The following is an 11,376-nucleotide window of genomic DNA, read 5'->3' as shown; positions in this document are numbered from 1 at the left end:
AGCCTGCTTCTGCAGGCTCAGGACACAACAATAAAGCTGTGTTCAGAGGCCTCCTGTTCAGAGTCTCATTGGGATTTATTTATAATCTGAGCTGAAAAACCTTACAGGTGGGACTAGAACTCACCATCTCCCAGGAAGTCTCACGGTGCCCTCACCACTTAATAAAACTGACTCTATTTTAATCATTACAGCAGAACCAGACGCAGAGAGAACACAGGGAGGATGAACTAATGGGTGTAGAGATGGGGGTCAGGTAGAGGTCGGGAGCAGCAAACTGCCCCCTCCAAAGCCTGCATGCCTCTTCTCTCTACATCAGTGGTTCTCAACCTTTTTAATGCCGCGACCCCAACCGGTCGTAAGTCGAGGACTAAACCGGCCGTAAGTCGAGGACTACCCAACCGGTCGTAAGTCGAGGACTTTCCCTGCCCGGGAGCACCACGCATGTGTGGTTCCGCCCCCTGCGCCGGCCGAGGCGTAGCTGGCAAGTGGCAGAGATGGAGCAGGCCGACCACCAGCTGGCCCAGCCCAAGGGAGGTAAGGCACCCGCCAAAAAAGGGGAAAAAATGGCGGACAAAAAAAATGGCGGACAAAAAAATGGCGGACAGCCTTGCTTGGCGACCGCCGTGAAATGGTCGATCGACCCCAAATGGGGTCCCGACCCACAGGTTGAGAACCACTGCTCTACATGATCTCATCCCTTCACATCACCATGGCAATGTGGGAAACTACCCCAGGCTAGTAAAATGATCTCACCTGCCTGATATCAGCTAGGTTACACCAACAGGATGTAGCAGCAAACTGCTCCCTGTTTGCGGCCTCCTAGCTGATATCTTCTTAAGGATTGGTAAGGAGTTTAACCAATAAAATGTTATTGCTATGCTATTGCCATGTTAAACTTTTGCTGCTTGGAAAACTGTATAAAAGAATAAACGCTGCGAAGGCGGTCAGCCATATTTGCACCCTGCAATGACTGAGCACTGATTATTACAAATGGGGGGGGGGCTTTTAAAAACTGGGGGCCTCTCCCTCTTTCACTCTCCCCACCCGCCCAAAATCTTGCAAAGGGACAGAATGGCTGAAGCAGCAGCAGCAGCTCCCTCCGACTTACCGAGGCTGGAACTGCTGGATCTTCTGTCACTTGCTGGAAAAGAAAGAAAGAAAAGAAAAGAAAAGGGTGAGTCTGTCACTTTCTTGGCTGATAGATGGAGAAACTCAGCTCTTTCTGACTCCAGCTCCCTCCCTCTCTCGCACACACACACAATCAAAGACACACAACTACCTGGAGAGAGTTTGAACCAGACTGCTTGGGCTAAAAGGCACAGGAAAGAATTCCTAAAATTTATATGTGTATCAACACAGAGCGATAGTTCAGCAATTCTTGAGCCCGAGGGCAGAGCTGACCTAAAAAGATACACTTGGCTCCAAAGTCTCTTTTTATAATTTCTTCATACATAGAGAGCCTTGTGATGGGAGACCAAGAGGAGATCTAGCTGGTATCCCCCAAAGCTCCTTTTCTCTGAAAATGGCCCCTTTTGATCCCTAATTTTATGGGGCTTCTGACTCTCATTTCACCAAACCTTTCCTTTCCACCTACTTGGGAAACAGAGCAGCTTCTCAGCCAGAGGGACCTTCCACCAGCTGGGTCTTCTCATCTTCTGGAGGGTTCCTTGTCCCAGATGTTTCTCTTTGAGGACCCCACTTCCAAGAACAGCCTGACTGGGATGAAAAGGGGGCCCATCTTCCCCAGACTGGTTCTTAGGCGGAAGAGAGCATGCATGTGCCCCACATACACACACACACACACACACACACACACACACACACTCAACTGATGGTGCCTCTGGTCTCTGCTCTAAGTTGGAGATTACATGTAAAGATGACTCACTTAGTACTTTTTTGTAGTCATCTTGACGTCTCTCTGCAAAGACAAAAATCAGTGAAAGCTCGAAAGAATCCACCAGAGATCATCCAAACTCTTCTTAAGAGGAAGAACCCCAGGAGATATTTCACAGTCACTTTGTCTCATTAATAAAGACAGAAAGATCTTCAAAATACAAAAGTATCTCCTGATTTGCCCCAAGGGAGACCTGCTGCCTCCGAGATGGAGGGAGGGAAAGGGGGGAAGCAGCAGCAGCTGGGAGGGGAGGAAGATTTTCATGGAAATCCTTCTCTGCTGCTCTTTGACCAAAGACTTTGAAAGGCACAGAACTGGGATGCTTCTTCCTAGCTCAGAAGAAGACGGGACTGTCCCAACCTCAGACTCAGCCAAGTCAAGACTGGAGTCCCAGCAAGAGGCCGAGATCTCAGAGGCTCCCCAAGAGGGCTGGGAAAACAGGACAGGAGGAAGCCCTGAAGAAGCTCCCCAAAGAGAGAGACTTGGGAGGAACCTCCCCATCTTCCTTCCATCACCCAGAAAAGGATACTTACTGAAAAACCAGATCCCAACAATCACACACAGCAGGACAATGCAACCAATTGTCACAGCCACAATGCAACCGATGATGAGCCCCACGGAGTTCCCCATGGATTTTGGTTCTGAATTGGGAGACAAAGCAGATAATTGAAGGAGAACCTCAATCATCCCAATTGGGAGAGAGACCTAAAATAGCAAAAGCTGGAAATTCCCCCAATTAAAAACTTCTATGGGTTCCTCTTCGTGTCCCTCTAAGGGTAGCACGAAGGCTCCTTGTTAACCACGGTTAGAGGACGTGTCCTCCTGATGCTGCCTCCTTCTCTCCCCAGCCCAGCATGAAGGCAGCTGAATTCATCTTTGGCTTTTCCACTCAAAAGCAGCCCTTTGCCATCTTGTCACTCTCAGCAGCTTACAAAACAAAAACTCCACCAACACAATACTGGTGAACAATACAATAACATTTGGTAAACAACAGGTTTTGTTCTGTTTAGAAGCTGCCCCAGTTCGTCATAAATTGGGCAGTTCTGTAAGTTATGTTTTTTCTTCAGTTTGAGTGTTTGTGTTTTATTATTTAAAGTAAGAGTTCATACCATCTAGCCCTTTTTTAAGTATACATTTTCATTTCTTTGGCCAGTCAAAAAATAGCAAAAAGTTATATTTTGTGCTTCCAGAACTTCAGCATGAAAAATGGAATATGGTGACATCCAACTTCTGGATGGTCTCAGGAATGACAGAAACAGAATAACAGATTTTGAAGGGACCTTGGAGGTCTTCTAGCTCAACCCCCTGCTCAAGCATTCCAGACAAGTGGCTGTCCAGTCTCTTCTTAGATGCCTCCAGTGATGGAGCACCCATAACTTCTGAAGGCAACCCATTCCACTGGTTTATTGTTCTCATTGTCAGGAAATTTCTCCTAATTGCTTTCTCTCCTTCTTTAATTTCCATCCATCGTTTCTTGTCCTGCCCTCTGGTGCTTTGGAAATTAAGTTGACCCCCCCCCTCTTTGTGGTAGCCTCTCAAATATTGGAATACTTGTTTCATGACACCCCCCCCCCCCAGTCCTTCTTTTCTCTAGACTGGCCAAACCCAAAACCTGCAACTGTTCTTCACGTTTTGGTCTCCAGGCCTTTAATCATCCTAGTTGCTCTTCTTTGCACTTTTCCTCAAAGTCTCAACATCTTTTTTGTAGTGTGGTGACCAAAACTGCCTCCAAGTTGCACTTTGTTGTGGGTGCTCCAGTGGTTTATTGTTCTCACTGTCAGGAAATTTCTCCTTAGAGAAGAGCTTCTCTCCTTGTTTAGTTTCCATCCGTTGCTTCTTGTCCTGCCCTCTGGTGCTTTGGAGAATAGCTTGACTCCCTCTTCTTTGAGGCAGCCCCTGAGATATTGGAACACTGCTATCCTGTCCCCCCTCGTCCTTCTCTTCATTAGATTAGACATACCCAATTCCAGCAATTGTTCCTTATCTGTTTTAGCCTCCAGTCCCCTGATCATCTTTGTTGCTCTTCTCTGCACTCTTTCTAGAGTCTCAACATCTTTTTTATAGCGTGGCGACCAAAACTGGATGCAATGTTCAAAGTAGGATCTTACCAAAGCATTATAAAGTGGCACTGCTTTGGGAGTCAGTTCTGAGGAGGGGAACTTTAAATTTAATTTTCTCTTGCAAAAAAACTCAGGACTCCTACTGAATAGCTATCATGCCATTTGTGAATTGATACTCACTAAAAACAACAAAAACAAATAAATATTTTACTTTGCCTGGGCTATCAGCATAAAAATTAAATTTGAACGGGTTTTTTTGTATTGTGGTGACAATCATTAATAAAACATTTAAACTTGAATTCTGCAATTTTGGAAGTCCACTGTAAAAAATGTTATGGGCAGTTATGAGCATGTGCAGAGTTCTTTGAGAAAGGGCTTTTTTCTGAGGTTTTATGCTGAGCCTCAGGAATTCCCATATCATATCATAAAATAATATGTAATTTCTTTCAAACAGCGGCAACAAACAATATTTTGACCTTTTCAACAGGAAAACCGTGTTAGTCTCTGATGGCAAAAACTCAGACTTGGTAGGATTTCATCAGGATCTGCCAACTCTTGTGAGGGGATTCTGGAGATTCCTTTACATCCCCTGAAGCCAGTTCTATGGTCTGGTCCCTGCAGCTTCACCAACCTCAAACACTGGAAAAACCAATGGCTTAAAGGTCAGGTAAGCTCACATCTGGACACAGCTGGGGTCAGATTCCTCTCCCACAACCCTCCAGCCTGCCAAAGAGCCCAGACTTTCCCTCCCTCCAGCCTCTCACCCTCCAGGGCCACGTCCAGAGGCTCCTCCAGGCCGTCATGCTCAACGTGGCACCGATAGTGGCTCCTCTCTTTGGGATCGATCCGGATGCTGAGCCAGGCGTGGAAGGTCCCATCCGCATTGGGGGCCACGGAGCCATGGAGGGTGTCGTACAGCCAGACCTCCCCGTCCCTCGTCCAGGAGGCATCGATCTCCCTGGGGTAGAAGCCATCTAGGCGGCAGACGTGCATCTCCATCCCATCCTCCATGTCCTTCGTCCTGCTGCTCACGGTCACCTCTGGGGGCTCTGCAGAAATGGCACCCCCGGAATTAACTGTGAGCCCCTCCAGAGCCTGGAAGGTGGGTGGGAAACTCAGAGGGGCAGGAAAGCCTCCCACTACTTCCCACTCCACACCTGCAGTGTCTCCAAGAGTTTTAGGAAATGCTCCAGATCTGGAAAATGCTCAACCACAAGAACTCCTGATTCTGAGTCCTTCCCAGGGACTCAGCCTGAAAAACCTCCAGCAGCAAATTGAGGGTCCAAGGAAATTCCTCTCTGGCTGCTTTGAACTCTGAGTGATCTTGGATTGTTTCCTTCAAGGGATGGAAAGTGGAGCTGCTCTTTTAAGTTCCCTTTCAAGACAACAACAACACAGAGGTTTCTCTCTACTTTTGTGGTTTCCTTCTGCTCCCCTGAATCTGAGGCTGCTCCAGGCCTCTTTCCAAGGGACACAAACACAATTTCAAGAAGAGGAGAGCCAGAATCAAAGGAAAAAGGGGCTCAGGGCTTTTGCAATTTCTGACTGATTATTTTGGAGAAGAGATGTGCTGGACCAGGTTGTAGCCAGCTAGAACTGTGTTAGAGTATTTAGCATTTACAGGGTTAATGTTGTATTATTGAGAGAACTGTATGTTAATTAATCCTGGGGCAAAACCTTGGCCTTTTTTGCCCAAGTGGGGGCACTGATGATGTCTTATTAATGGTAGAAGTGGAGCCCCCTAGTGGTGGTGGTGGGAGGTGCACCATCAGGGGAAGGGCAGGAGCCCCCTGTGGGATGTGGGCGGAAGGATAGTTAATGGGGGAAAATTAAGGGTGCCCCTCACACTTCATTACAGTTCGGCTAATGGGGATTTCACTGAAGAAACCCAAATGCCCTTGTTGCCTCATTGTGGGCTGTGAACAGGACACCCCCAAGGAAAGTCCAGCCTGCATCCAGTTGCTCACCTTTCTTGAGCAGTGTCTCCTTCCCGTAGGACAGCAACTTCTCCAGCCACTCAATGCATTCTTCCTCCAGGTAGGCCTTCTCTCTCTGATTATATCCTGGAACAGCGTCCCAATTCCTCTGGATGATCTGGGCCTGGGGGTCGGCAGCCACCCAGGTGAGTCTCTCTTTGTCAAAGGTGAGGAAGGTCCTCCCATCGTAGCCAAACTGCATAAACCCTCCTTTGCTCCCGTCTCCCAGGAGCTCACAGCCATACATCCACTGCCACGTGTGAAGGCCTGAAATAGGGACAAGATGATGGTTTGGGGAGTCCTCAAGATAGACACAGAACCCCTTCCCTGCAGGGACTTTGACACAGGCATTGACACCCCCATTTCCTCCCTAGCATTCAAGGGAAAGAAAGCCCCCATCACTAGCTGCCCTTCTCCCCTCCCTCGACCTCCCTCCCTCCATTCCCCCCCCCAGGATGGAGACCCTGAACCCCCCCAGGAAAAGGGAAGCTGGAAAAGCCAGCAGAGGATCCTGAGGGAGACCGAGAAAAGAAGGAGTCGCAGAAGAAACAGAGGGATGGAGCCTCCTCCATCTTTCCTTCTGCCATTCCTCTGTTGGGGGGAAAGGAAGGGATCCCAGAGAGGGAACATTTGCATGAATCTGCAGCTGCAAAGAGGGACTGAGAATCTCGTGGCCTCAGGGAGAATCTGGTCGATCTGCAAAGAAGCTTGCAAGGATCCCTGCGACCATAAATCTTGATCCATGTTCACAAATATCAGCAAGTCACAAGGCTGGCTCCATTTTTGGGCTAACCAGAAACAAACCTGGCTTTGTACATTGTGGGAATGAAGCCTTGAAGGGCCACAAAGGAATATTTTCCTTAGCAACAGCAGCAAGTGGCCCAATCTGATCTGCACCCCCCAAAGGGTTATTGACCTTTGAAATGAAGTTTGAACGTTACAGTCTTTGCAAGGTCCTGGAGAAAATATTTTGACTTTAAGTGACCAGATTCTAGGATTTAAAAGAAAAGTGAATGTTTGAAAAAAACAAAAGGAAATGTTTCAATGTTTCTACTTCTGGTTGGGCTTGAGAGTGAGGAAGGATGCCAGAAACTCTCAAATCTGAGGGAAAACCACTTGTAAGTACAGTTGAACTAAATTGACCAGTCCTTTCCCTCCCTTTCCACTCCCATGAGTGACCGGGTGATGGGATCCTTTCTCTGCAGCTTCTGCTCAGCCTGAGACCTTCCCTTTGGAGGGAGAGGAAGATCCTCCTGAGCTGAGTCTGATCCTGCCCTCCAGAGGAGATTCCATGATCTGCCCAGGGGGAAAAAAAGGTTCTGGATTTCTGCCCAAGAAGAGTCTCCTGCCATTCACAGGAAGGCACTGAAAATCTGGCTGCAGTTTTCAACTTCTGAGAACCAGCTCTGTCTTATTTCAGAAGCATCAAAAGTTAAGACAGAAACCGTCTTATTTCAGTTGAAGATGAAATCTGTGTTCATTGCACGTTTGGCACAGAATTGAATATTTGTGCTGGGGGAAAAAGCACAGGGATCACATTGAAAAGGCAAGATTCATTTTTTTATTATTAGTGTAAGAACGCTGTTAATGCATCTCTACAGATCTACGCAAGAAATAATTCTGCTGGAAGTTCTAAGGTTCCTCCTGGGTCAAAAGGTTAAGAAAGGCTACTTTAGAGAGACTAAAATATATTTATATTTATAACAGCTTCTCTATGTCTTTTTTCTTTATCTTCTTTCATTTCTTTTCTTTTCTTGTACTTTATTCCTTTTTTATTTTTTTCTTTTATCTCCTTTATGTTACTTTCTATTAGTTTTTATCTTTTGTTGAAAAGGTTCAATACAAATTATATCAAAAAATAAAAAAGGCAAACAGGATATCAGAGATCATTAAAATGGTACTGAAAACACGGAGGCTAATGTCACAAAGCCTTTATGTAAATCAAGGGTGCGACCACATCTGGAATATCGGGTGTTCCGGGACCTGAACTAAGATGCTTTGTAATTCAGGTCCAGGCAGAGTCAGCTCAACGATAAAATGGTCTTAAAACAAATATTTATTCCAGGAATTCTTAGCAGAACTTACTATTCTAAAGATGCTTCCGGATGTGTACATTTGTCCATTTTACATAGGTAAAAAAAGTAATTCCTTCATACCAGCTCTAGCGTGGTTGTAGACGATGTCCCTCTGCATGCATCCCCATGCTGATTTCACACGAAGGCATTCTTTCACAAGCTGGCACGTAGCCAGGATATCCTGTGATGAACTTAGTGGCCCCTCCCACTGACTTGATGAATATAGAATTCACTAAATAGCTAAACTACATTACCCATAAGCCATTGCTTAAGGAGACAGTGCTTAACCCTTTAAATGCCAAACATTCTAACATACAGTTCTCATCTAACTGGCTAGTCCAGCACATTGAGTGCAGTTCTGGTCACCAGGCCTCAAAAAGGACAGGAGGGAACTGGGGAAGGTCTAGAGTAGGTGACCCAGAGGATGGGAGGTTTGAAGCAGCCTTTGAAGGCCAGGACCTCCCAACTTTCATGGGGGGGGAGGGGAGATTTCGGTCTCTTTGAACCTCAGTTTATCTCCATATCCACATCCTATCAATAGACAGAGAAATGGAGGGATAACTTTTTAAAAAATGTTTTTATTAACTGTAATTGGGAGAAAACATCAGCTATGGAGGCAACGACAAGCTTATATTGATTTGAAAAAAAGAATAAACATAATAAAAACCTTTTTAAATGTGGGGAAGCAGCCTTTCTCTTTGAAGGGACCCCCCTTTCTCTCCCCCTCTGGTTCCTGGGGAGGAGATTATGGGGCAGGAGGAGCCACCCGACCCATCACTCACCTTCATTCTGATTGTAGAGAAGCCTCAGAATCTCCAAGTTTTTTCTGAACGGCTCCTCATTCCCACGTTGAATCTGGGTCTGAGTGTCCCAGTATTGGGGGTCTTCCTTCCCCACCATCCAGGAGACTCGAGGCTGCATCCTCCGGCTGTTGCTGTCGTAATGAACAAAGACCTGACCGTCCACGCACCCCAGAAGGACATAATGGGGCTGCCCCTGACTGGGCTCCGAGATGGCAGTGGAAAAATACTTCAGGGAGTGCGAGGAGGTGCCTGGAAGGGACCCAGAGGGGCAGAGTTAGGGGGCTCTAGTCAAGGACCCTCATCCTATGGAGGGGAAAGGAAGGGGGAGAGGATAGAAGTGGAGGCAGGAGGTGGAAGGAGGGAGTGGCTGAGAAGGAAAAAAGCAGCTTCTGGAGGGCCTGAAGGGTTGGAGGGCAGGGAAGGTGGGATGTGAGAGAGGAGGGGAAGGTCAGGTCCCCTAAACTTTATCTGCCCCAATTGCACACACCCCCTTCCAGCAAGGCCTTCCACAAAGCATGAGAGGAGGTTGATCGTGGCTACCCAACTCTTCACATGATCAGTGACTCTCAACGTAAAGGCCTAAATTAGAGTTTCTCAGACTCAGCCACTTGGACTTCAACTCCCAGAATTCCCCTCACCCGGAAGAAACCCATGGGGCCTCTCCACCCGGGCCCCACCCCCTGCCCCCACTGAGGCTGCTTGGGAGTTCCTGCTGCCAACTCCCGTATTGGGTGGGGTGGGGTACTCTGCTGGGGTGCTCTCCCCAAACTCAGCCTCTGTATAGAGGGTCCTGTCACCTTTAAAGCCCCTCTGGTGAACCAAAGATAAATATACAACTGTCAACATTGCTAACATCCGATGTTTTTGCATTGACAACAGATGGAGATGCAGCCTTTTTCTTCTTTTGCTTTTAGATTTAGATGATGCTGGGGAGGGGGGGAATATGCATGGGAGTCTAGCTAGACATAATAACACTGGACCTCGTGTGAGAATCAAGGTTATTGAAATAAGAGATGATAAGAATTGGCCGGGCTGAAGAGTTGGAAAGGAAGCCCCCCCCCTTTAAACTAATTGGGGAATGTGATCTATGACTGTTAACTGGAGGAGGGAATTGTGCTTCGAATATGCTCAGGGGAGGGGAATTCAGTTTCGGATTTTGCTTATATTAGTTGCCATGCTATGCTACTCAAAAATCCTTTGAAGAGTTTCATCTGTCGGAACCATGACAACATTATTTCAGTTTCTATCATACAGTCCAGTCCCTCCAGTATGGTCCCCCAGTCCTTCCCAGTCTCCCAAGGCAAAGGCCTCGGCCTCCTTCTTCCTGCTCCTCCCCACAATCCCAGCGGCTTCTCAGAGCTTTTGGGGAGAGGGATCTCTGGGGAGATTTCAAACAGATCAGAGCTTTTCTCTGACAGAAAGAGGGGGGATCGGACCCTCCATGATCCAGACCCCGCTTCTTCCCCTCGTGGGGCTGAGCAGTGAGGGAGTCTGAAGTCTGCCTGAGAGGAGAAACATGTGAATGTAACACAGGTTTGGCGTCCTCACAATCCTGAATCCTCCTGAGGTCAGGAAGGGCTGGTCAGTTTGGGCCTGTCTGTGTCCAAGCAAGCCCTTCATTTCAGGTTCTCCATCCAGAGGGGCTTCTCTCCTCCTGCCTCCAGCCCAGACTATCTAATCAATCCTGTTAGCCTTTTTTCCTGTCTTTTAAAAAGTTGCTGCATTGATAGTTTCTCTGAGGAACAACTAGGGACACCCCAAGACCTGGGAAGATTCTGGAAAAGATAATCAAACAACAAATCAGCGAACACCTAGAGGCAAACAAAATCACTACTAAAAGCCAACACGGGTTTGTCAAAAACAGACAAACCTTATTGTATTCTTTGACCAAGTGACAAAATTAGTGGATCAGAGGAATGCTGTGGATATAATTTACTTGGACTTCAGTAAGGCATTTGATAAAGTAGATCACAACCTATTACTCGATAAGATAGAAAAATGTGGGTTAGACAGCATCACCACCAACTGGATTTGTAGCTGGCTGACCGGCCGTACTCAACGTGTGGTCCTCAATGGAACCACATCTACATGGAGGGAAGTGTGTAGTGGGGTGCCCCAGGGCTCTGTTCTGGGCCCAGCGCTCTTCAACATCTTCATCAATGATCTGGACGAGGGGATAGATGGGGAACTCATCAAGTTTGCAGATGACACCAAGCTGGCAGGAATAGCCAACACTCCAGAAGACAATGGGCGCTATCTAACAAAATGAAATTCAATCGTGAAAAAAGTAAGGTTCTACATTTAGGCAAGAAAAACCAAATGCACAGCTATAGTATAGGTGGTACCTTGCTCAATAGTAGTAACTGTGAGAGGGATCTCGGAGCCCTAGTGGACAATCACTTAAATATGAGCCAGCAGTGTGCTGCAGCTGCCAAAAAAGCCAACACAGTGCTGGGCTGCATTAACAGAGGGATAGAATCAAGGTCATGTGAAGTATTAATACCACTTTACAATGCCTTGGTAAGGCCACACGTGGAATACTGCATCCAGTTTTGGTCACCACGATGT

General features: G+C 47.0%; 1 protein-coding gene across 1 annotated transcript; it reads right to left on the bottom strand.

The window, feature by feature from the left end:
- Positions 1-772: 772 nt before the first annotated feature.
- On the bottom strand, positions 773-9,654 carry LOC107297239 (class I histocompatibility antigen, F10 alpha chain-like). The gene is made up of 8 exons (XM_015826601.2): positions 9,447-9,654; positions 8,788-9,057; positions 5,922-6,197; positions 4,719-5,003; positions 2,428-2,535; positions 1,886-1,918; positions 1,109-1,141; positions 773-819 (listed from the first exon to the last, which is right to left on the bottom strand). The coding sequence occupies exons 1-8, from the start codon at positions 9,652-9,654 to the stop codon at positions 773-775; spliced, it is 1,260 nt and encodes a 419-aa protein (XP_015682087.2).
- Between the last annotated feature and the right edge of the window lie 1,722 nt (positions 9,655-11,376).

This window comes from Protobothrops mucrosquamatus, unplaced genomic scaffold (genome assembly GCF_001527695.2).
Source record: "Protobothrops mucrosquamatus isolate PMUCROS unplaced genomic scaffold, P.Mucros_1.0 scaffold3200, whole genome shotgun sequence".
In the NCBI taxonomy this organism is placed as follows: Eukaryota; Metazoa; Chordata; class Lepidosauria; order Squamata; family Viperidae; genus Protobothrops; species Protobothrops mucrosquamatus.
This window is presented reverse-complemented; position numbering and strand designations above follow the sequence as displayed.